This window comes from Aspergillus karnatakaensis, assembly GCF_047715665.1.
Source record: "Aspergillus karnatakaensis strain CBS 102800 unplaced genomic scaffold BJY04scaffold_82, whole genome shotgun sequence".
Classification (NCBI taxonomy): domain Eukaryota; kingdom Fungi; phylum Ascomycota; class Eurotiomycetes; order Eurotiales; family Aspergillaceae; genus Aspergillus; species Aspergillus karnatakaensis.
The window spans coordinates 54,510-78,918 of record NW_027395794.1 but is presented as its reverse complement, the minus strand read 5'-3'; the positions used below and the strand labels follow the sequence as shown (position 1 = coordinate 78,918).

Below are 24,409 nucleotides of genomic sequence, written 5' to 3'. Positions count from 1 at the left end.
AGGTAAGAATGAGGTGGGAATGAAGTCTGATTTCGTCAATACTCAGGAAATCAAGCAGCTATTTATGCGTTCAGCTGAGGTACCTTATGCATTCAGCTGAGGCATCTGACGCATCCATACTAGTTCTAGATAGGAAGGAGCTGAGGCTCCAAGAACTCCATATAAATCTCCTCCAATGGCTGTACTTCAATTGAACAGAAAGAATCCGAAGGATTCGGTGCTGGGCGCCTAAATACCCGAGGGCCCTACAAGGCTACACCTGTCTTACAGTATGTAAACCTTTCAAGAGTAAATATCGTACAGGGTAAATGAAAAATTCTTCTTATCTATCTTTCCCCGAATCCATGAGAGGTTATTGGTGATTCGGGGGCTACATAGAACTACCCGAGGGCCGGAAGTACGGGGAGGGAGTATCAAATACGCGACGAATGGCTTTTATTCTTCCTTTGGAATCTTGTCTTCCCCGGAGAATAGAGAGCCCTAGACTGTGGGGGTGGGAATCCTCCTTCACCACGTTCCCCGGATGGGGGGGGAAATCCCCAGTTTTATGAGTGATACTCTATAATTATTTATAATTATTTATCCGTGTACTTTCGGCTTCTACGCATGAACAAGGCCGTCATAAGAAAGCAAGCGTAATAGCAAACAGACAGTACCGTGCCATGGTCGAAGCTGAGACGCCTGCACCGCGCCTGCCCCTGGGCAAGCTCCCAGAGAACGTCGACGCCGAAGCCGTCGCCCAAGCCTTCATCGACAGGCTTCCTTCGCTAGGTCCAGAAGACGTCCATGATGACGCCGCGTGGCGCGATATTATTTCGCTTACGAACACATACCGGACATTCCACAGCCGCCACGGCGTTCACGCGGCATGGACACATCTAGTTCCCAACCAACAAGCAGGGTCCTTCAAGCTCAAGCCTGAAAGCGCAACGGCGCGACAAGTAGGGCCCACAGCGCTTCTCTCAGCGAGATTCACGTTTGAGACAAAGGGAGCCCTGACGACCAAATCAACTGGGCTCTTCATCCTAACTCCAGTGGATGGCGCAGATACCTGGACTGTGTGGCCTATGCTTACTTTGGTGAAGACTGCTGAGGAACTTGGCGACGTTGATGCTCTGGAGAAAGCGCCTTTATTGAAAGATTCAGCGACAAATGGCAGTTCAGATATTGATGGAATGACCGACGCCGTCGTTGTTGGCGCCGGGCAGAGCGGTCTCTTCACCCTTAGCCGGTTCAAAGCGCTCGGGGTCACGGCGATCGGGCTGGAGAAGAACGCGGCCGTTGGCGATAACTGGACTAACAGGTATGACTCGGCGACGCTGCACCTTAGCAAGTGGTATGCGAATATGCCGTTTGGAGACACCTTTAATGACGACAAGTACCCGTACTTCCTAACGGCGGATCATCTGGCGCGGGGGTATCGGCAGTTTGCGGAGGAGTACGGGCTGGAGGCTCGGACTTCGAGCAATGTAGAATCTGCGGGGTTTGATGAAACTACGCAGATGTGGACAGTGAATGTGGACCACAAGCAAGAGACATACTCGATCAAGACCCGCCATGTCGTCTTCGCGATTGGAGCTGACCAGGTCCCTAACTACCCTCAATATCCCAATCGGGAGACCTACAAGGGCATCACAATACACTCGGTAGATTATAAGTCGCCCAAGGCGTGGAAAGGACTGAAGGGTGCTGCAGTGGGCACGGCGAATACTGGTAAGAAGCACTTCCTCAACCCTATACCGACATTAACCAGACATTCAGCCCACGATGTCGCAGAAGATATGGTCGAAGAGGGCCTCGCCTCGGTCACAATGGTTCAGCGAAGCCCAACCATTGTCCTTCCCTGGGGCTTTGTCTCGCATAACCACAACAACGACTACAACGCTCTCGCTGATCTGTACGAGTCGGACCAGATGGCATGGGGGCTTCCCCTGACCTTCTCTGATACGCTAGGTGTGGCCGCCTACCAAGGCTACGCCGCCCGAAATGCCGATTACTATGAGGCACTGGAGGCAAAGGGCTTCCGAACAGTCAGGAAGGGCAACATCATGAAAGAAATTCGGCAGCGCTCTGGCGGGCACTATCTTGATGTCGGGAATGTCAAGAACATCACGGATGGCTTAGTGCAGATCAAAGGTGGTGAGATTGAGAGCTACACACCTACAGGCCTAAAGTTCAAAGATGGCAGCACATTGGATGCAGATGTGATTGTCTGGGCTACAGGTTTCCAGTCCAACATCCGCAATACAGTCGGGAAGATCGTCGGCCCCAAGGCCAATGCGCTGCTCGAGGACTATCCGCGGTGGAATGAGGTGGGTGAGGTTCCTGGATGGTTCAGACCACAGAAGCGTACGTTGTCCCCCTTTGTGAGTACTGCAGAAATATCGTGGAGCTAACGGGCTACACTCAGAATACGGAATCTGGTACGCGACTGGGGACTTGGCCATGGGGCGTCTGTACTCGCGCTTTATGGCCTACTTGATCAAGGCTGGTCTACTTGGTATCCAGCTTGAGCCGTACTCGGAGACTCCATAGAGTAAATATAAATAGGATAGGACCTGTATCTCTAGCTGTACGGACGTGACCACACGACCAAATCTCTTTATACGGTAGATGTTCTACATTTCCCCCCAGTCCAATATCAGTAGGCACTGAATATGTAGTTCTAACTATCCAAAAAGCTCCGAGCACCGTCTTTGTGTCTGATTTGGACGTTTTTGGTTTAACTGATACCATGAAATCTTTTCCTCCTGCCCTCACATCTCAATACTTGATTACCTTGCAAAGAGCACTATATTTGAGTTCTTCAGTCGTCAATCCTGGCATACATCGCACTCTTTTGGCTGTTCTGTTGTTTCATGACCACAGATTCTCTAGGGTAGGTACATTTGTATTAAGAGAAAGATCCAATATCAATAGAAAGAGCCACGGAAAGACTTCTTGAATTAACCACTTCTGGACTTTCTATCAATTCTAGCTGGATACAGCACACCCATTAAAGAATATATGAATCTACACGAAGGTCTTCGCAGCCCTTCGTTCATTCATAAGCGCCACAAACCTGTCCGCCGCATGAGAGTCACGATTTTCGATGCCGAATGTAGGCCTCGACCTGCCCCGTCGGGAACTTCAGTGTCTATGGTTGCAGCTCAAACGAACCACAATCCAAGCTCAAGCCGTAAGGCCGGGAAATGATGATAATGCGGATTGATTGATGAGGAAGGAGCTGCGGGAGATTGTACGCGGGAGTATCAGGGTTTCATGCTAGCGATGCCTGGTCATCTGCCAAATAGCTGGAGGAGAAGAGCTTTGTCCTAGATAGGAAGACGCTTCAGACTGCGACGTGGAATCCGAGGCACAAGGTAAGGGGTTGTTCTTTCATTCTTACAACAGAATCAAGTGTATACAGAACTCGCTTTGGTACAATCTGCTCAGAAAACTTTCTCTCGGCGCACAGGCATGGTAGAACATCGGAATCCACGTATTGCTCCAAGTAGTTAGATACGCTCTCGGTACTTGGAGACTTCGTGATCTAGGTGCCCGTACCCTGAGCCTTCTCTCGAGCCTGCAGTCAACAGTTTAATCGGTCGCTCTGGTAATAACTCCCAATTCGACTCGTATTCAGGCGACGACGCCTGGTGCAAAGGTCCCCTGGGCTGCGGCTGAGACGACGACGACGACGACGACGACGACCAAAGCTCCAGGAATGCCTTGACACAGCAAGCAGCGGTGCCAGCCGCATAGTCCTGCCAACGCTCGTTCTTGTGGCTGTCGGCATAATCGCAGACCCCCTTGACGACAACGCATGGAAAGACACCCGCCACCCCTGCGCTCTCCATTTCAAAGCCAATAATGCCCTCCTCCTTGGCTAGCTCGTCTCGATGCGTCCCGGACTTCATCACAACATCCGCACATGCAATGTTTCCAATGTGGATTGCCGGGTCTGGACCCTTCACAGCAAGCCGCTTGCGGGGGATAGTAGGGCCCGAACACCCGACGCTGTCACAGTCTTCCTTCAACGCTGTATCGCAGACCGGGTCCTCGCTGCGATAACAGCTGTAACAGCGGCAGCTAGCGTGCTTGTATTCCCGGTGGTGTTTGTGTCGTAATGAGGCAGGAAACAGCACATCGCTTGCGCTGCCCGGGTGAATCCACGGTGAGTCCTCTTCGGCTTCGAGCACAGCAAGGTAATGGCGCATCCGTTCCTTCAACATCTTCTGACTAATTCGCATGGCAAGACCAGCGAAAAACCCTTGCAGCTCCAGACTAGGCCTGCCCAACCTCTCTCTTAGCTCGAGATCGCGCCGGAACGCGTCGTATTCGACGATGTGATTGCTCAGGATCACGTCCCCGAGAATGATCTCCGTCTTATTCGGCGGCACAAATGGGACGCCCCCGCAGACTCCCACGACAAGTGCGAGCTCGATGTTCGGGTAGCTTGACCGCAAGCTAGCGGCGGCGGCGGCGGCGGTGCGTCCTCCCTGCTGGGGCAGACAGCAGAGAACCACCTCGTGCCGGCCCAGCCTTCCATTGACGTATGCGTTGCCATCGCCAAGGTGCCTTCCGTAGTGGATGCTGAATCGATCGTAGACTTCGTCGAAGAGTGTGTCGATAGCGTTGGCCTCGCAGGGTTTGGCGCAAAAGATGGCCGTTCTGAAATCCGCGCGGCTTAGTGGTGCCATGAGGTATACTGTGTGTGCGGGTGAGATGACTTGGTCGAAGTAAAACGGTATGAAATGTCGTTTTGAGTGTGTGAGTGTTCTGTGGTCCAGGATTCCTGGGGGGGAGGAGAGGATCTCAATGCTGGTTAAATGGATGAGCTTAAGCGCCAGCCTCATAGAATCCTTGTCAAGCAAGTGGGGGGGCGCTCTCTCCAGGGCTCCCTCAGCTTTACCCAACTCACATCTTGCCAAGAGCAAGGCGTTTTTCGCAAGCGCCGATGAGCGAAGCCTCGTAGGCCGTAGGGAGATGCTACCTCGTCTCAGCAAGCGCCCGAGATCAGTTTGCATTGAAACCGGTGGATGGCGCGATAAGTTACAGAAAAGACAGGAAAGCCCGTGCACCTCCAGCAGTGAATTTGCAGTCAGTTGCAGTTAGTTTAGTTTTCTATGAATAGTCAAATCCTGCCCGAAATAACTACTACATTACCTGACCCATTTTACGCGCCCCCGCTACAGAACCACGGAGTCAAACCCAACACGTTCATCCAGTGGTCGAGGTCGAGGGAAAACCTAGCCTCTTGTATCGGTGGCTACAAGCCAGCTCATAACTTGCTTACCTGCGCGAGAAGTAGCTAGACCAGTTCAAAGGGAAAGTCCCAGAATACGGTGACCCCGAAGAGCGGACCATTTGGGATGCTTTGTCTATTTTCTGGTTGCATCAGCCTCAATGCCACCTTCTTGGTACAACCACTAGCTCACGTTGGAGACCACATCCAGTCCTGCCTCTGCCTCTGCCTCATCAAGCCAGGGCTTACACGCATGCAACTTGTCACGACCAAGGCAGATAGCTGAAGATGTAGCCGGCCTGGAGGATGCGGAAACGGGTCACTACGCGGATGCGATCGCTCACGGTTAGTGGCTTGGGACCTCTTCTCTGTTCCTAGGTCTACTGTTGGCACAATGGGACTATACACTACATACAGCTCGTGCTTCCAGACAATAATCCATTCTTAGCACTCTCTCTATCTCCCAGGGGACACTCTCCTGTGCTCTTTCTTGCTGATCAGAACTCAACGACGCCAAAAGCTCGTGGGCTCCAAAGCTAAAGAACCACTACGGCTAGCTATTGTCGCCAAAGGCAAACAGTGGTGTCAGTAATGCTACGCGCTTTCTAATCCCAGGTCGGCCACCACACTTCTGAGCCTTGGCACAGTTTTCTGCTTGCCATCTGTCTCAGTTCAGCTGGCGAGACTAGAGATGGGCTGTCTACCTTCGCTGCTATTTGCTCTCAGGGCCTGTCCAGCTTCTGGCAATCTTACCCTCTTTTCCACGGTAGTTTTGGCGAGAAAGACGCCTCCGTTGCCATGTCGGAGCCAGCTGTCAGATCCCACAGAGCCAGGTACAACCACCAGGGGTGGACGACAACAAGAATGAACATCTGCACAGGCTCTGCAGACTTTTTCTTTTCTTTCGCGTTCTTGGACTCAGGAAAGGGGCTTACAAGCTTTAGTGTGTTGTCTCTTGTCGCTATCTCCCAGCCGCCTTGCACGTTTCATGCCTTCTACCTTTGCTCCTCGTTCCCAGAAATTCCTTCTTTGACGAACTGCACTACCGGGTAAAGGAAACGGAGGCGCTGATCCCATACTGATGGTAATCGCGGTGGTCTTCTCTGAGACACCGAAATCAATGTTTCGGGTACATGAGCAAGCGCCTGCCACCACGAACGTAGACAAGTCAGCCGGGCAGAGTCAGGGGGAATCGACAAGAGATCAGCTAGGCGGAAGCATCCTCGTCGGTATCATCTTGCAGCAGTCAAAATACTCACTTGAAGTACATACTACCGTGTATCTGCGTATCTTTCTCGATTTCGGACTGCTATACAGTAATCAATCAGAAGAGCCCCAGCGACGCCACTTTACCGGCTCTCTGCTCTGGAGCAGCGTGAGTCAGGCACTCAGCTGGGCTGTTCACGCGGGATTAGCTTTGTGGCTTGTCGGATCGGCATGCATGGGCTGGTGCTGTATTTTGTGCTACAGATGGCGTGGGTGGCTATGGATTTCGTGATCAGTGGTCTCTCACCTTGTCGATCCGGTATTTGCTCTCCTATCATCTGCCGCGCTGTATACGCCGTTCGATGAGATACTTTTGAATGTACCTTGCTTTTGCTCTTACCACGACTCTACGGTGGGATTGTGCCGAAGGATCTCACAGACACCAGCGTTCCTCATTACCACAAACAGCTCCATTTCTTTTCTCAATCTAGATAGAGGCCATTTCCGTATGCAGCAGAAGCACAGAAAGGTGACCATTCGAATACGCAAAACAGAAATCAGAAATCGATTCAAAAAGCAAAAACTAGCAGGATCACTCTGAAATTGGTGCGGATCGCTCTCACCACGCCGACGTCAGCACAGGCCAGGAGTCCATGCCATGGCTATTTAGAAAGTTCAGAGTAAGGGGGTGGGGTTGCAAATGGCGCTGCCATCCGGTACTTTTCAGTTCCCCTCCAATCTGGTATGATCTTGATCGAGCGTTCATAGTCCTTGAGTTCTGGGATGTGCTTTGCCAGCCACGATATGCTGAATTTGGAAGATTTGTACCAGAAAGCATTTGGCTGTTCTTCTCTTATCCCAGGGGTGTGCTCTCGCCCCAGCTTTCTCCAGTTATGAAGCTTGCTGGAGTCTGTAGCCAGGACCATATAGTGATACTTTGAGTCCGCATCAGTGAGCTTGGCACAGGCCCTGAATCCTTCAACAGGTAAAGAGCTGGTAGCTACGCCGACGTCTTGTTCGATTGGGAGATTGCACACAGTGTAAAGCGCGCCCTCCTGACAGACACTATAACTGTGGCCGTTGACCATGACAAGAGGCTGGTTCTGTGAGATCCAGCTCTTAAGAGTTGGTAAGTCGGTAGCAGTAACTGCAAGCTGATGAGGTGCAATGGGTCGACCATTTTTCTGTAAGATTATTAGCATTCTGATTGGAAATTGGGGAAGGGCACTTACATCGATAGCATCGAAACAAGTCATGACTGTGTGGGTCCTGCAATAGACTTCGGATTTGGTTGATTTAGCCATGATGATTATTCAGAGAGTTCTCTAATTCAGATGAAGGATGGATACATGTCAAACTGGCCGATCTTCAGCCTAATATATGCTGAGGGCAGGGCGATGTCCATGACAGGACATCAAAGAAGACTCAATGGGAACAAAGGCCCAAACACGGCATACTCATTGTCTCGTGTCAAGTCATTCATCCCACGCTGGTCATAAAGATCTATGATACTAAGATGTGAGACTATTCTCAAAGCGGCTTTGCCTGTATACTTCTTTATCTTTCCAACACAGGCTTTCTCTCCAACACAGGCCGTTTCTTTCATTTCGTGGACCAAATAGAATCTAGACATTACCTAGTGACCCATTTCCTCTTTCAAGTATGTTGCTTTTGGGATTGCTATAGCTTCACGATAGAATAATGATAACATTATGTACTAGTTAGTTTTACTACTGTAAACAACCATATACACCAGATATAGGTCAATTCCGCAGATAGTAGTAATATACCAGGCTTACGATTAAGAAGGATATACAAAACAGAAGCCAGAAATTGATTTAAATAGCAAGATAACTATCAGGATCGCAGCACGCCCACATCAGCACAGGCCAGAAGGCCAAAGCTGGTTGAAACATCCAATGAAAATGAGTGTAGAAAGATAACCCCCCAGCCCGAAAATCCATCAGAGCCATTCTCTGTAGCCTTGTAGTTGCTTGTAGCACTATAGCGGTTGGGTGAAATGGCGTGAACTCTCCCCGGGCGGAAATTCTAGGGGTGGTGCTGGCGTCTCCCCCTCAGCCTCCCTGGGCTTTAATCTGGTGAGCCGGACCATGGCAAAATACAGCTTGGTTTCTGGGAAGCGCTCGGCCAGCTGTGATAGGTCGAGACATTGAGAATCATAAGAAAGTATGGTTGAGTGGCCGTGGAGAATAGCGGGTGTATAGATTTGCACCAGGTGTGCCCATTGTTTAAGAATACGCCAACTTGCAGCCTCGACTAGATATTTATGAACTAGACGTTCATCGATAAGCGTAGCGGTGACCCAGTCTCCGTTCCACCTGGGTTGATACATCATAGCCATGGTTTGTGAGGTGACTAGCAAGTTTTTGGGTGCTGGTGGCTGCAAGAGATGCAAGTTGGTATTCTTCGTGTGAGGAGGTGATGGACTGGGAAGTCTGCTCCTTTTATGTTGTCTATCTTGCATCTCCTTTGTGGTGAACCCATAAAGGGAGTTGTTTCGATCGGGTTGATAGTATAAAGAAGGGCTTATATAACAAAGAATGGCTGTGTTGTGAAAGAATGCTCAAAACAGTGGCAAAGTATCGTTGGCGGTGGTGTGGCAGTAGTAATAGTAGTAGTATAATAGCCCAGGGAAATAAGTTCAACCTTCTGAAAGGAACATAGCTTCATAAAGTAGTGTGATTCGACGCCTTTGGGGTGCTGAAGCAGGTATATTATCTAAAGTCTTCCTAGCTTATGTCAGGGCGTTCGACCGGCACTACGTTATACAAGAGTAGGATACTTAGAGGTCAAGATCTCTGAAGGAATGTCTTTTTCTTCTATTCAAGTAATAATATTCAAACATCCGACAGAATAAGCGCCGACGAAAACAAGAAAAAGGAAACCTATTATAGCGGCTGGCGGAACTGGTCAGGAATCTCCGATGGCGGAAGCGCTGGCGTTGGCCGGGGCCCTAACCAGGTCCTTTCATCCATTTTCGACCAGCCTGGTATAATCTTGACCGTAGATTCAAGCTCCTTGAGCTCTGGAATGTACTGGTCCAGCCATGATACGCAGAACCTTTCAGAGTCGTAACCAAAGACATTATGCTCGGCTTGTTCAATATGGGGTGTGTGTCCTTCCACAAGGTCAGCCCAGTCTTGAAGTATCTTCCAGCTCTTAGCTTGGATTCGGTAATCGAATTGTAAACGTCCCGTATCAATAAGCCAGGCCTCAATCCATTCACCGTCCCTATCAGTGATCCTAGTCACGACCCATTCATCATCCCTTTCAGTGATCCGGAACTCAATCCATTCACCTTCCCTACCAGCTGGAGTAATCCTGACCTCGACCCATTCACCTTCCCCCGAGACTCGAAATTCGATAGCCATGATACAGAAGGTTGACTAGCAGGTTTCTTGATGCTGGTGGCTGTAAGAGACCCAAGGCAGTATTCTTGGTGTGATAGTGATAAGGTGCTGGACTGGGAAGTCTGTTCCTTTTTATGCTGTCTATTTTGCGTCTCCTTTGTGGCGAACCCATAAAGGGGCGTTTCAATCATAAGAATAGTACAAAGAGGAATTGATAATTATAAAGAACCTCAAAGAATAACTCTGTTTCAAAAGAGTGTGGTGGTGTGGCCTGGTTTTACTAAGCCCTGTACCTCGTCGCCCCTAATCTACTTATGCCTCTATAATAGTTGTAGTTTATGGTATAGTAACCTAGGGGTAAAGTTTATGTTAATGACTCTTTATGAGTAGATAATTTCAGAGTATTAAGAAGAGCATAGATAAATAAATTAATGTGATTCGACGCCTGCGGGGTGTCGGTGGGATCGTGAGCATTGTTGAAGTGTTCGAGAGACTTACGTCTCGACTCGCCCTTTGGTAAATGTATATGAGGGTCAACTGCCTCGCTTGAAGTTTAGGGAATACAGGTATGTCGTTTGAAGTCCTTCTAACTTATGTCAGGACGTTCAACCCGCACTACATTATACAAGAGCAGTAAGGTTATATAGGTCATAATCTCTGAGGGAATGTATCTTTCTTCTATTCAAGTAATAACGCTGACTTCCTGTGGTCCTTTTTCTTTTGTTTTTTTGTTTTTACGTGTTCATAGCTTAGGAAAAGTGCTGTAGTACTCGGCCCTATACTTCTTCTTTTTTTCTAGTTAGCGTCCACTCATCATTAACCCATCCATCCATCCATCCATTCCTCCGTGCCGGCTGCATTCGTTAACTGGCGTAACCGCTGACACATCATCAAATTGCAAAACAATGGACTCTAGAGGAAAAACCGGCGGAAATGATGCTTGCGGGGCTGAAGGCTTGGGTTATCCGTAGGACAAACAACCTATGTCGAGGGTTAGCAACGGGGATACATGTAGTGCGCAGACTAGACACTTACCTCGACCTTGACCTTATCACTTGAACTGCGAAGCAATCCTCGTGAATCCTCAACAGGTGAACCGGATAAGCACCTGATAATTACACAGGTATCTAGCCCAGCATCGTCTTCACACATGACAGAACGCGCGTGCTCCCAATCAAGAGTATACCAGTTGTCATTGATCTTTGTAAGAGGCTGGTTCTTTGATATCCAGGCCTCAAGGGTTCCTTTGTCAGCAGCAGTAACTGAGAACCGCTAATTCTTAACAGGACGGTCATTCCTCTGCAGAATTATTAGTATTTTGGTGAGAAATTAGAAGATAGTGCTCACGTCAACAGCAACAAAGTAAGCCTTCACTACCTATGTCCTGCAGCAGGTTTCGGACTCGGTAATGGATTTAGCCATGATAGTAATTTGGAAGAAGGGTTTTTATGCAGATGGTAATAGCAGAAGTCAAACTGACCGACCTCAGCCCTATAAATACCTCAAGGTTGAACATCCATCTCCATAACTAACGACTAAAGGGAACAAAGACCTGACGGCATTATACCTCTTGTTTTGTATCATGTCCTTATTATCACACTGCCCATAAAGACCTACAAGTCTCATAATTATGAAAACAGTTTTGTATACTTTTTTTATCTTGCTGACACAAGCTGTTTCACTTATTTTCATGACCAAATAGAATCTAGACATTACCTAGTGATCTAGTTCCATTCATCTTCATGCTCCTGTTCTACTGGTAGTGTATCATGTTTATGATGAAAATATTCAAACCAGGGACCAGAAATTCATTGAGAAAATAGCAAGGACTATCAAAACCAGATCCCGCACGCCCACATCAGCGCAGGCCTCGCTGGTAGAAACAACCAAGGCAAATGAGAGCAGATGAAAACAACAAAACGAAAAAAACCATGACATCCCTTTTCTTGATCCCCGTGATTGCTTGTAACAGCGGAACTGGTTCGGAATCTCCCATGGCGGAAGCGCTGGGGGTGGTGCTGTCATCAGCGCCTGGACTGCATTCCAATCTGGTGATCTTGACCAAATTTTTGAACTCCTCGAGGACTGGAAAATTCTGGACCAGCAATGATACGTCACAGAGTTGAGAGTCGTATTGAATAAAATCGTCTGCTGGATGATTTTTCCTGATAGCAGCTGTGCATTTTCGCACTGCCTTCAGCCACTGCTCAAGTATGCTCTTGTTCTTGGCCTGTATCGAGTAATCAAACAGTGCGTTTATGTCCTCAAGCATGAGAGACTCCCCTTCTTGTTTCCCCGCGATTCGAGATGAAATAGCCATGATATATAACGTGACCAAGAAGTTTCTGGGGTCAGGTACCTGCAAAAGATGCAATGAAGGTGGTAATCAACAGGCGGGTTATGAGATGCTTTTATATTGTTAAATTTTCTATCTCTTTGTGGATTACATGCATAAAGGGCATTGTTTAACAATGAACGATAACAGAGAATGAATCTTTCTGGAAAGGAGTGGTCAAAGCAGCGGCAAAAGAAAATCAATGAATCACAAACAGACAACCCGAAGATCAAAAACCAGTGCCACTGAAGCCTGCGCGTCGGATGCGGTATCGCTGGGACAAACAATCTGTATCGAGGTCTCGCAATGGGGAGACCTGTCCATGGTGCGCCGACTGTAAAGTACTGGACACATACCTCGATCTTGATCGGATCACCAGAATTGCTAGAGAGAAGGAAAAAAAGAAGGAGAAACAACCGTCCCTCATCCCAGACGCCTAACAATTACGAGGTTGGTGCCCCGCCCTGAGAGGAATCGAGACCCGCGCTCCATGTCAACATTATACCAGTTGTCGTTGATCTTTGTAAGACCGTGAGGGAGGAGCTGTGATATCCAAGCCTCAAGGGTTCCTTTGTCAGCAGCAGTAACTGAGAACTGCTGACCCTCCACAGCATGCCCCTGCCTCTATAAAATTGTCAGTATTTTGTGAGAAGGTTAGGAAATGGCACTCACGTCAACAACAACAACATAGGCCTTGACTACCTGTGTTCTGTAACAGGCTTCGGATTCGATAACTGGTTTAGCCATGGTGATTATTCAGAATGAGTGGTGTCTTGTGTAGATGATGAATTGAGAACAGTCAAGCCAGTTGATGTTCCGCTATATAAATACCCCATTAGTCTCAAAGAAAACTAAGAGGGAACAAAGGCCCCGGTGGGATACGTATGATTTCGTGTCATGCCAGTCTTATCACACTCGCTAGAAAGACCTCAGAACCCCGTGGCTGTGAGATGATGAGACTCATCTTCAAGACCCCTTGGCCCATCTTCAATGCGAGCGACCTCGGTCCATGAACATGTTCAAAGACTGCCAAGATTCACTCAAAACTGGCCCTTGAATCTCTAAGAATAAGTGTAAGACACAGGTGCGCTCAATCTCCCAGTCGGAAATCTTACATTGAGTGTCCACGATGTCTCAGCCAGCTCGTATAGACGGCGCTGATTAACCACTTCAGTGTTCTGGGTGTATTCAGTCCCAAAGGGGAGGGAGTTCTCACGTTGCTTTTTTCCTAACCATGATTGTATTATATCCTTTTATTAATACCTCTACCCACTTCGCGTAACCTCAAATTGCGAACAAAAAAGTTTCTATACTCGCTTTTTACTCTCCCTGCGGCTGATATATCTGCCGCTATAACTCTCTATCTCTTTGTTCTGCGGTCGGCGCTACCCCTGGTTTCGAAAGTATGGCTGAAGATCTAGCACTATCCATGATGGAGGCGGGCCAAATGGCATCTGTAGCGCAGCGAGACGCTGAGGTGAGGGCTCATAATTGCCGTCTGGCTGGTGGTGCAGGTAACTAACAAGACAGCAGGCCCTGCGCGATCTTGCCATCCGGGCAATGTTCGGCTCTATAACCTCTGAGCGGCTGTCTGAGCTGGTACCAATATTCAAATACATTGAACGGTCTCTGGTGTCAAGACACATGGATGGCGTTGAGTCGGTTATGGGCAGGTACCCTTTGGATCCTTCATTCCGCTCCAATCTTTGGCAATGGGTCTGCGAGGCCTGTCGAATTCTCAGAAACGACGCCAACCCAAAATTCAACACAGTGCTGTCAAGTCTATCTCACACCCCGGAAGAGGCACAGACCAAGATTGCTGCGCAGGCATTCTTCGGCGCACTGTGTGTTATGACAGCAGCCTTCCTGCCACTAGTTCCCACGCAATTGAATCCTACACAAATCACACTGGCCATAGAGGCTCCACATGGTGCAGTTGAGCTTCCGTTCTTATGGAAAGACACATGTAGTCAAGCGTTCCGAGACTTGGCGAGAGAAGCCCATGATGCGCCAGCACTCGCGGAGAACAGCACCAGCAGCATACATCCAAGGCGCGTGGATCTCTCCGTGATCAAATCTTTTGGAGATGTTAAGATCCATCTCACGGGTGAGATCCACCGTCATCTGGTGCTTGAAAAGGACACCCTGACCCTCTGGGTCTATCGGTTTCCCTCATTGTGCCTTGAGGGATTGAGTGGCAAGCAAGATCGGCCACGCCTCGACCACTTGTGAGTTGGCCGCGCACTTCTTCAAGGATCCTTTTTAACTCCTCGCTAACTGTCGTTCTCGCCACAACAAGTATTGCCGATACGTTCACAGATGGGGTTTCTCAACCATCTGGGTACCAACATCGTGAAGGCTCTATCTTCAAGGAGATATTATTTACGTATCGGCTTATTTTTGCACAATCATCCAAGGCAAGGGAAGAACTCGAGGACGCCGTGAAGGAGGAAGAGGGAGGGAATATCGACCCTCTGTTGCTGCAAATTGCCGCACCGAACAAAAGCCGATGGCGCCCTTGGGTTCGACCTTTCAACCAGGAGTTGTTCAACAAATACCCTCGTCTGGACTTTGACCAGCTCCTGTGGAATCGGCAAGAATACTCCGTAACGCGCAATTTTCCCTACACTGGCTCACGCCTGCTTGAGATCGAAGAATTTGTCATGAGCCGAAACAAACGGGGACTGAAGGATCTTCTGTGGGATCCTCGAGATCCAGACACGAGCCTCCACACCAAATGGACATACATAGGTGTGTGGTGCGCAATTGCAGTGGCGGTTATAACCCTGATCATAGCCGTTATCGAATTCGCCGGGTAGAATAATGGGCTGTTGTTGCTTCTGCAGTTGCCATTGGGACTACAGCAGGCAAAATCCCTTCACCTGGACATCTTACTACATCTGGCAGTTTCTCTTTTGCAATTTCAGGATCCACTGAGTTCTCCCATCCTTCTTTATCTCTTCTCTTCGACTCAGATCGGTTCTCTCTCTGTTGATGACGGTGAAAGCCTCCGGACTGTCACCAGACACATACCCATCCTAGCCCGGGCGATCTACCTTCTTTCTCTCTCTCTCTCTGTTTTTCTGTCTAATTTTTTTTTCTTTTGTCCTTCTTTTGGTCTTTCTCTCTTTTTCTCTCTCTGTCCTTCTCTCTATCCTTCTTTCTCCTTCTCTCTGTCCTTCTCTCGTATACACGCTGAAAGTACACTGTTCATTGTCCCAAGAGGCGTTTCGAGTCTCGAAATAGAAACAACCAACTAATATTTGTACATGTAGTCCTTTATCTACGCCCGTCTCTAATCGCAGTGTCAAAGACTAAACATCACCCCTAACTAGTAACCGATTCCATTCAGATTCCCACCCTCGCTCCAACACTCAAAGCAACAAAACAACATACCCCACCCGCCTCAAACAACCCGCCACATCTAGATCATCGCCCTCAGTCTCAGCCCCTGAATCACTCCCTCCCTCTTCCCCCCCCTGCCCTCCCCTCCCATTCCTACTCCCTCTCCTTCTCTTTCTCCGCCACACACCCTCCATAACCCTCACTGCAGCCTGCACAGTCCCGACCAACCCCAACGGCCCCATCGCCTCGACAATCCCACGAATTATTACCCTCTCATCCCCCTCAGCCACACACCCAACAACACAAAACGGCCACGCCAATGCACGCAGCGCCGAAGGCGAAGGCAGACACCGGAAAAGAGCAGTCGTCGCCGTGACCGAGTCGCGTATCTCGGGCGTTGCCGTTTGCCAGCCTGATAGGGTTACGTGGAGGTATATCCGGGCTGCGTGCGCCCAGATTGCTGTTACTGTTTGTGTTGGTGGGTGGTTATTCGGTTGGTGGTATGGATACGGGATGTTGTTTTCCAAGGGAGGGGTTGAGAGGTGGTTGGTTGGAGTTTCTGTTGTAGAGTTGATTCTGGATAGTCCTTCTTGCAGTTTCTGCTCGATTGTGGCGGCGCGCTGGACGAGTTGCGTTGTTGTTAGCCTGCGGCGGCGCTTCATGTCTTTTTTCCAGGCTGCCAGGGCGGCGATCTCGCTGAGGATCGGAAAGACCCAGGTTTCGCAGCCGAGGATGTCTTCAATTCGGAGGTGTGGTTTGCGGTTTGGGGAGGAGGTATTGTGGAGTAAGTTGTCGTGGTACTTCTGTAGTTTAGGGGCTTGCTCGAGCGCGGTGCTAGCGAGGATATCTGCGATGAGAAGAACGGTAGAGTAGAATCGGAATGCAGCCTGATCGGCGTTCCAGGGTAGGTTGTCGCCGACGCTTGAAGGTAGAGAGGAGCGTTGGCCCATGAGATCCAGGACAGAAGATATCGACCCGGACGGCTGGATCATCTGTTCGAATAGAACGACAGCGGCATCGAGGTGCATTTTCCAGGTTTCGGTTTTTGCAGTTAATCCTTCGAAGATCAAGAGTTGTACGATGCTCGCGAGGAGATAGCTGCTTTCGAGTAGGTCCGAGTGCACCCCTTGGCTGTTGATTGCGTGCAGGTCCCGCTGCACCATTGTCACGGCTAGGTCGAGCTGCTTGGTCTGTTCGCCGCAGGCCATACTTGAGCATCGGTCGTATCCCGGTCCGGGACTGACGGGTACTGTGGAGAAAAAGCACGAGGTCAGGCTGATGATTGTGTGGTATAGCGCGCGTACTTTCAGGGGAAGGACGAGCAACCAGCCTCGGCCGCCTTCGAATATAGTCGGCGTGTAGAAGGGGAACAGGACAGGAAAGGCATAGTCCAGATATACCATAATAAACTGCAGCTCGAGCTCATTGTCAAAGCGCTGCGTCAGAAAGTTCGAGTCTGGTGGTGTTGAGAAATCCGGTGTCGGGTGCGCAACGCCAGAGACAGAGGTCGCGCGCGCGGTGCTGGATCCAGCGGTGCTATTGAGCCCTGTCGCAGGAATTTGCATATCCTCTTCTGCGTCCAAATCACGGGCAACACGCTGTATTAATCGCCTTTTTCGACGACGCTCGGCACTCCGCTTGACTTGCACTTTGAAGCGCTGCACCATATCCTGTTGTTTCGCGCCATTGTCCATCCATTCTGGCTTCTGCGGGTCCGAATAGCAGCTGATGTCCAGTGTGGAACACACCCCACAAATGGGACGTTTCTGGTCGCATTTCTTGCGGCGAAGCCGGCATGTCCAGCAGCTAGCATTACCCTGGATTGCAGAGGCCATTTTCTGCCGATCCAGCCGAGTGCTGGATGAATCTGTTTCGCCGGAGAACCGATGCTGCGGCGTCAGCGAGCCCACGTAATTGGCCCCGGGTCCTGTGCCACCTCAATCGCTCTCCATGCAGTAGTCGAGCGAGTGGAAGTCTTTGTTTTCTCGCTAATCATCGGAGCTCTGTTGGCAAGTGAGCATCCACCGCTACCGAAAGTGAGTGAGAATGTGAGAGATTGAGGCCACCGCGCGCACGCTGAACCCGCGCGGAGATGCAAGGTGCGCGGCCCCACTTTCGTGCATCCATGGGATCTATAAAACATCCCAGACATCTAACGACCACCATTTCCTTTCGCTTCATCAGTATTCTCTTAAGATGGTCGGCACAAAAATCCTCGTTCTCGGCGGCACCGGTCCAACAGGCATCTGTCTCCTCCGGGAGCTCGTCTTCCGCAACCTCGAAACCGTCGTCTACGCACGCAACCCGTCCAAGATCCCCGAGGATCTAGCATCGAGTCCGCTCCTCGAGGTACATTCTCTCCAAAATGCACCATCTGCCCTCCTCACGAATGCAAACACTAACCAAAAACAGATCATCAAAGGCGAAATGCACGACCGCACCACCCTCTCCCCCGCCATCGCCAGCAGCCGCGTAATCATCTCCCTCCTAGGCCCCAACACCATCGACCGAAGCATGAGCCCCACGCTCTTCGCAGACATGTACAAGGACTCCGTCTTCCCGCTGATGCGCGAGCACGGCGTCCGCCGCATCTTTGCAATGGGCACGATTTCGATCGTGCGGCTTGAGGACCGCTGGTCGCTTGTTCGATCTGCGATTGTCATGCTGGTTCGGACTGTCGCGTATTCTGCGTATGCAAATGTGGTTAATATTGGTGATGCGTTTGAGAATCATGCGAGCGGGCTGGACTGGACGGTTTATCGGATTGCGAGGATTCCGGGCGGGGATGATGAGAGGAGTTGGCGGAGGGATCGGGAGGATGGAGAGGTCTTTGTGGGATGGGTTTGGGAGAAAGGATGGACGATTTCGCAGAGGAGAGGGGCGCTGGCGAGGTGGTTGGTTGATGCTGCAGAGGGGGGTGCAGAGGAGTGGGTGGGGATGATGCCGGCTGTGTGCAAGAAGGGATGATTTGGTGGTCAGACTAAATCACCTGTTTATTGGACTGTATCTCCGTCCAAGTATATGCTTTACAGTTACTTTATTCAATGTCCTGCAGAACAAACCCAATCAATCAAGCCCTACATCGGAGTATATACCGACCAGCCACAATATGTGGCTGGTGTGTGGCGCGACTCCACGCGAGAATGAACGACGACCGCGTAGCTCCATCGCCAATCAACAACCTCATCACTTTCATCACTTTCGTCCATTCCACATCGCAATCCGGTCCAATCGGAACCCGCTCTATATATTATCCCAATAAACACTATTTCCAGCCGGATCTGTCCCTATCCGCGCTCCCACAGCCAGTTGCTCTTTTCCTCCATCCATCAGCGGGTGAGGATGCCAACAGGCCACCAAAGATTAGCCGTCGTGATCCCAAAAATGGAGCAATCTCCATCCATGAAGCCGCATACCCTCACCAGCTCTCCCCTAAAGACCATGAAAGACTCTCACCCGGCGACTCGCCAACCACCCGGCTCAGAAGACCAAAACCCACTCGAACCTGAGCCGGTCATCGATCCTGAAATCCTCGAGTCAGAGATGGAGCTCGTTTCATCCCTTGCGAAACTGCAGAAACTAGAGGATATGGTTAGTTCTACTTCCATTATGTCAATCTATCCCAATTAGCGAACTAAACTCACTCTATCAGATCCACCAACTCCGCACTCTCCTCCCGGAGCGTCTCCTGGAGCCGCTGGCTCCAATAGTCAACCCCAAAGCAGCCGCTACCAGGGACACCCCGGACTCCCCGCAGAAACTGCTGGAGATGCTCTCCCAGGCGGCGCGCGGCGGGGTCAAAGAGGTCGGTGAGTTCCAGGGGCTGTGGCGCGGTCGCGAGATGAAGCCTGTTTGGGAGCGCGTCGACACTCTCATCTATGAGAATGCCGGTAGGCTGCTGCAGCCTAATGGAGTGTGGGAGCGTGATTACGATGAGCTCCTTGAGGAACTCACGGCGCAGGACTCTGCGCGGAAGGAGCAGCAGCGGAGGGCGAATGAGGAGCAGGAGCGCGAGCAGACGAGGGTCAGGGAGGGCGGGTGGAAGGGTATTGTTGAGGAGTTTGCTCAGCGGGATGTTTCTGGTGTAAAGGTTGCGTCTGTGAAGGATGGCGGGTCGTTCTTTGTTGTTCTGTCGAAGATGGGGTTGGCGTTCAAGGTGATTATGGGTAGCGCGCTGAATCAGAGTCAGGATCTGCCTGATTGGAACGTATCGAGCAAGTCTGCTCTAGGAGAGCCTACTTCGAGACTTGAGAAGGGGGTCTTGGACTGTCTGAACTCTCGTCCTAGGAAGTGGGATCTGGCTTTTCTGCTCGTAAATCTCCCTTGAGCTAACTACATCGCAAAGCAACGCAAAACTGACAAAGACAAACGCAGGAAATGATTTCATCCTATTCCACCATCTACCAAACTCCGTGCACAAAATGCGGCGCCATGCAGGATAAATCAACCAACCTCCCGACCATCCGCCGCGCAAACCAGCCCCAAACACCAACTCCAGCACAACCCAACCAGCCATGCTTCGAAGCCTACCACCCAACATGCATCTGACTCAAATCCCCTGTCGATACCTCAACCCAAACCAAATCGAATCAACTCCACACGGCACACCTCACAGACAAATCCTCCCATCATACCCATACCCCAACCCACCCCCATAAACAATATCATGCATAACCCCGCCACTCCCCGGCACCTCCCGCCCAACCCGATCCCAAAACCTCACCGGCACAATATGGCTCGGATCCCCGCACTGCACGCGCCCCATCCACGTCCCCGCGTCCGGAACCCGGTACTCGCGCATCCGGAAGTCGTACCGCTCTGCTGGGTCGCGCCGCCCCCAGGAGAAATAGTTGTCGAGCGCTTGTTGGTTCTCGAGCGTTTGGCAGAGCGGGCAGTGGCCGGCGGAGGAGTGTTTGCAGGTTTGCAGGTCGTCGTTCGGCCAGAGGGTCCAGTTTGTCGAAGGGATGGAGTAGGGGCGGGTGCGGTGGCGGTAGAGAGGGGGGCTATCAGCACGAGGAGAGGGGTAAGGGGGTGGGTTAGGGGGGTGGGGAGGGTGGTGGGGGTCTCGGGGGGCTGATGTGTTGGCAGAGTCGTAGGTGGTTCTTGTGTTGTTGGGGTTGGTGTTGGGGGTGGAGTCGTAAGTATAGGTGTTTGTGTAATTGGGGTTGTGATCCTGATCGTGAGCGGGAGCGGGAGCGTGCGCGTGACTGGGGCTGATATTCGCTGGATGGCTGGCGTGGTCTGGGTGATTGTAAGGGTAAGGATGATGCTCTGAGGGATGCTGCGGGGGAGGGTGAGGATGAGGGCAATGGGGCTCCTCAGGGGGGTAGTAAATGCGAGGTCGACACAGACGAGGCCGGGGACCGATCCGGCCGACGAAGATATCCGGTCCTTTGCCCTTGAGGACGTCGGCGAGGCGCCACAACTTCGACCATTTGCGGGGGTTTCCTGGGCGAGGGTCTTTGGGCCAGATGAAGCCGATATCAGCGGGCATTTTTGTCTTGTTCGGCTTCTGCTTGTTAAGGTCTTATTGTGTCCGGTGTGTTCGAGATAGGTGATTGCAGGGTCCACGGGATACGGACGCTGTTGTCTCGGAGCAAATTGCGAAGGTATCTAAGAACAGAGTGAACTCTGGAAGCCAGAGCTATACGACCCCTGCAACTTCAAACCCGGATGCAAGTGGCAGTATCAAATCAGGAGCGAGAAGAAAAAGGTGCGTAGGAGGGTAGAAGAGACAGAGAGTCAGCCGTCTCCTCTCCTGCGTGAGCAGATACTTATATACTTCTAATGTATACCTAGCGACCTTCTCTTCAATGCATCTCTTTACGCAGCAAACACAACAACAGAGTACAGTTGTTCCTCATCCTCCAGCTGCACATGTACAAGCACCCTTTCTTTCAGAAGTCTAAAGATCACGGCAAATCGCTCCTTTGTACACATGCACGCAACCAGCATCAACCAACATAAAAAAAAAAAAAAAAGGAAACGGGAGGCCACCACAGACAGTAACTTCCACCTCGCTACTACTACGGAAGACCTTCTCCTCAATAGACCACGAACAAACCAAGCATAGAGACACTCTATCCTCACCAAGCAAAGGAAAAAACACACATAGCCATTCTATCATGAACCCGCAACGACGCTGGAAAGCCGTCAAAACAACCTTCCGTACTCATCCGCCTCGTAGGGCAAAGATCTATCAGTGGTTACCGGTAGTCAAAGCCGACGCAAGACGGGAATAAACAGGATACCACACACGCAAAGCGATGCAAGCTGAAGTTCGTCCCAGCAGGGCTTTCTTTATTAGATTAGATTCTCTTTTCGGCGCAGCGCGGCATAGCACAGCGCAACGCAGCTAAGTTGTCTCTACCCGATCCATTTATGCAGGGTCATGCCTCTGCCATGTCATGCAAATACTCCGCTATCAGACAGATAAAAAACAAGCAGGACGGCGGTAGACTATCAGTGAAGGGCGAATGTTAGTGACAGATTAGTTTAGAGGGTGATGGTATCTCTCTATCAAACCAGGATCTTGCCTTATCTGCTTGATCCGACATCCCTAGGTGATAACATGGTCGTAGTTCTTCTGGCTCATGCACGTTCCCGGCTAGAGCTGACACTGACGGTGTATGCTTCTAGAAGCTTCTTTGTTTCTACGAGACGGGAGGCATACTGGGAGGTGCCATGGCTACCACCGGCACTGAGGTCGCCTTCCAAGGTCTGGATAATGAAGGTTTGAACGTATGTGGGCTGCCGGTAGAGATGGATGCGTACGATCAGCGTGGTTTAGCATGGGACGGAGGGTAGTAGGTAGGTTTTGCGAGGAGATCAAAGATGTAGACTAGGAGATACGATTTTGCTGGGAATTACCACGAGATGCAGGTAGGTCATGGAGGCTGGGCGTCCTGGGGTAGCAATGTGTTCTGTGTGCAGTTAAGAAGACAGGGCTGAGGAGCAAGCGGTTTGCTTGAACAGCTTCCATGGTTACGCAGAAGAATAGACCCTCGCTCAATGGAACACTTATGTAGGTTGAGACAAGCAACGATTGTACATCAAGATTATTATATGCAGGCGACCGCTACCGGTAGCTATAGTAACACTAGAGATGAAAGCACCGATCGGTATGAAGGGAAGAGAACAACATTCAATAAACCCCAATCCTCTGACGAAAAGCAAATTTAGATGATTAAAGATATTCTTCCAAGCAAGCACAGAAACGCAGAAACGCCGTCCTCCTAGATCAATCGCTTTATCATGACAAAATGGAATCCGCTCAGCTGCATACAACATTTTCAGAATGCATAACATGTAAATGTAAATGTGATTATCGTGATTCGGCTTGCTCCGATCAGGTCGCAAAGACCCCAAAGCTGCTGGCGAACCAGGTGAACGATGCGACGGTTATCACCGCCATTCCCATGACCATTTTCAGGCCCATGACTTCGGCAGAGGAGAGTGCGCCACTGCATGTTGCGCAGACGAAATCTAGAACGGTCAGCGTGGTCGAATAACTAGAAATGGATAACATACTCTCCAGATCGTGGTACTCCTGAGACTGGTACATGCCAAAGTAATGGCGGTTTTGGGAGCTGAGTTCACCAGCTTTAGCACTGTCGTCAATGTCCTTGCTCTCGTCCCAAACGATCAGGGTGTATGTCGCGGTAAGCAAAGGAGCCGTTTCGTTCGGCTTCTGTTTGGTATCCCAAATGACGGTCTGAGTCTGCTGGACGGTCATGTTGCTGGAGATGGTGTATGTTTCACCGTTGCTACTGCATGAAGCAGCCACATTCACTGCAGTGGGCGTGATCGACAGAGATGTGTAGTTGAAGACAAAGGTGATCTTCTCGCCGATCTGATAATACGTTGTCGAGAAAGGCCCGGGGGTGATCATGGAGATTCCACCGGGGGGAAGACGAGCATCGACGGATGTGGTTGAAGTTCTTGTAGTGGTCGAATTTGAACTACCTCCGGTCCGGGTTGCGGTGATTGAGGGGCTTTCTGTCTCGTCGTTGTCATCAGAGGAGGATGTTCTGGTGGTTGTTGTTTCTGCGTCGTCGTCAGACCTAGTGGATGTCGCACTCTCCTCGGCGGTAGATGTTTCGGCGTCGGACTCGGAGTTGGAATCGGAGTTGGAGTCGGAATTTGAGTCAGAGTCGTTGGAATTGGAATCTGAGTTGGAATCGTTGGAATCGTTACTGGAGTCCGAGTTGGAGTCCGAGTTTGAATCAGAATTCGAGTCTAGCAAGGTCAGTACAGCAGCTTTAGCAAACTCAAAGTGTCTCACCATCTTGTCTCGATATCAGTTGACCATGAGCCACCGAGCCATCCAACTGCCAGGCCGTGGAAAGCACTGCTAGCAAAAGCAGGCAAGCCAACGGGAACAGTGAAGTGAAACGCATGTTGTAGGAGGCTTGCGTTAAGCAGTCTATCGAAAGCAGGGCTGATCAATCCGGGCCTCAATGTGTCCGAAGCGTGAAGTGTGGCCGTAACAATGTCCGGTGTCCACAGCAACGAGTGTTGATTTGCGAGTCGAGCGTCGTATGAAAAAGGTTCGGGATCCGAGAATCGAAAACGACGCGAACGAAGCGATCGGAGCAGCGAAGCGACTGTTATAGTTGTGAAACCGTGAATGTTGTCTGATGATATTCAGGGTCTCGGTTTAGGGGTCTTCCAAGCGAGTGGAGGCCGGGGAACGAGCGTAAACAAGCGAGCGACTGGGCGATTCGGGCGACCAAGGAGGGAGAACGGGGATGGAGGATCGAGCAGAGGAGCTTAGAGGGGAGGATGAAGAGGAGAAGACTGAATCAAACGCAGAGAGTGGGAGAAAAGGTCGCGAGGAGAGAAGGCGAGAAAGAATCGAAGACCAGACGGAGCGATCAGGTGGCTTAACCCTTTTGGGTCTACATGTGAGACACCGGTTATTTT

General features: G+C 50.5%; 8 protein-coding genes across 8 annotated transcripts; 2 read left to right on the top strand and 6 right to left on the bottom strand.

Moving 5' to 3' along the window:
• Positions 1-662: 662 nt before the first annotated feature.
• On the top strand, positions 663-2,535 carry BJY04DRAFT_211302 (flavin-containing monooxygenase; the record flags this gene model as incomplete). Its single annotated transcript, XM_073714387.1, has 4 exons — positions 663-1,469; positions 1,503-1,713; positions 1,762-2,349; positions 2,411-2,535. 4 exons carry the CDS (start codon positions 663-665, stop codon positions 2,533-2,535), a joined length of 1,731 nt encoding a protein of 576 aa, XP_073565278.1.
• A 552-nt stretch (positions 2,536-3,087) lies between these two features.
• Positions 3,088-4,306, bottom strand: BJY04DRAFT_202066 (nucleoside phosphorylase domain-containing protein). The gene has a single exon (XM_073713144.1). It carries the CDS (start codon positions 4,230-4,232, stop codon positions 3,498-3,500), a length of 735 nt encoding a protein of 244 aa, XP_073565277.1. The 5' UTR covers positions 4,233-4,306; the 3' UTR covers positions 3,088-3,497.
• Positions 4,307-7,095: 2,789 nt separating this feature from the next.
• On the bottom strand, positions 7,096-7,737 carry BJY04DRAFT_224020 (uncharacterized protein; the record flags this gene model as incomplete). The annotated part of the gene is made up of 2 exons (XM_073717839.1): positions 7,096-7,617; positions 7,666-7,737. The coding sequence occupies 2 exons, from the start codon at positions 7,735-7,737 to the stop codon at positions 7,096-7,098; spliced, it is 594 nt and encodes a 197-aa protein (XP_073565276.1).
• Positions 7,738-9,342: 1,605 nt separating this feature from the next.
• BJY04DRAFT_224019 (uncharacterized protein) lies at positions 9,343-9,825 on the bottom strand (the record flags this gene model as incomplete). The annotated part of the gene is made up of 1 exon (XM_073717838.1): positions 9,343-9,825. One exon carries the CDS (start codon positions 9,823-9,825, stop codon positions 9,343-9,345), a length of 483 nt encoding a protein of 160 aa, XP_073565275.1.
• A 5,688-nt stretch (positions 9,826-15,513) lies between these two features.
• On the bottom strand, positions 15,514-17,319 carry BJY04DRAFT_232631 (Zn(II)2Cys6 transcription factor; the record flags this gene model as incomplete). Its single annotated transcript, XM_073719780.1, has 2 exons — positions 15,514-15,590; positions 15,672-17,319. The coding sequence occupies 2 exons, from the start codon at positions 17,317-17,319 to the stop codon at positions 15,514-15,516; spliced, it is 1,725 nt and encodes a 574-aa protein (XP_073565274.1).
• Positions 17,320-17,680: 361 nt separating this feature from the next.
• BJY04DRAFT_211299 (RNA polymerase II mediator complex subunit MED27 domain-containing protein) lies at positions 17,681-20,032 on the top strand (the record flags this gene model as incomplete). The annotated part of the gene is made up of 5 exons (XM_073714386.1): positions 17,681-17,833; positions 17,897-18,415; positions 18,818-19,075; positions 19,137-19,796; positions 19,859-20,032. 5 exons carry the CDS (start codon positions 17,681-17,683, stop codon positions 20,030-20,032), a joined length of 1,764 nt encoding a protein of 587 aa, XP_073565273.1.
• Positions 20,033-20,093: 61 nt separating this feature from the next.
• Positions 20,094-20,978, bottom strand: BJY04DRAFT_224013 (uncharacterized protein; the record flags this gene model as incomplete). Its single annotated transcript, XM_073717837.1, has 1 exon — positions 20,094-20,978. The coding sequence occupies one exon, from the start codon at positions 20,976-20,978 to the stop codon at positions 20,094-20,096; it is 885 nt and encodes a 294-aa protein (XP_073565272.1).
• A 1,507-nt stretch (positions 20,979-22,485) lies between these two features.
• On the bottom strand, positions 22,486-24,360 carry BJY04DRAFT_202056 (uncharacterized protein). The gene is made up of 3 exons (XM_073713142.1): positions 23,769-24,360; positions 23,015-23,722; positions 22,486-22,969 (listed from the first exon to the last, which is right to left on the bottom strand). Exons 1-3 carry the CDS (start codon positions 23,881-23,883, stop codon positions 22,833-22,835), a joined length of 960 nt encoding a protein of 319 aa, XP_073565271.1. The 5' UTR covers positions 23,884-24,360; the 3' UTR covers positions 22,486-22,832.
• Positions 24,361-24,409: the final 49 nt, after the last annotated feature.

Bases quoted from the DNA above. Each gene is read 5' to 3' on its own strand.
- BJY04DRAFT_202066 (XM_073713144.1), bottom strand. From the start codon at position 4,232: ATGCGAATTAGTCAGAAGATGTTGAAGGAACGGATGCGCCATTACCTT.
- BJY04DRAFT_202056 (XM_073713142.1), bottom strand. From the start codon at position 23,883: ATGCGTTTCACTTCACTGTTCCCGTTGGCTTGCCTGCTTTTGCTAGCA. The intron at 23,723-23,768 runs GTGAGACACTTT...TGACCTTGCTAG, and splicing joins ACTGATATCGAGACAAGATG to ACTCGAATTCTGATTCAAAC. The intron at 22,970-23,014 runs GTATGTTATCCA...TGACCGTTCTAG, and splicing joins GGAGTACCACGATCTGGAGA to ATTTCGTCTGCGCAACATGC.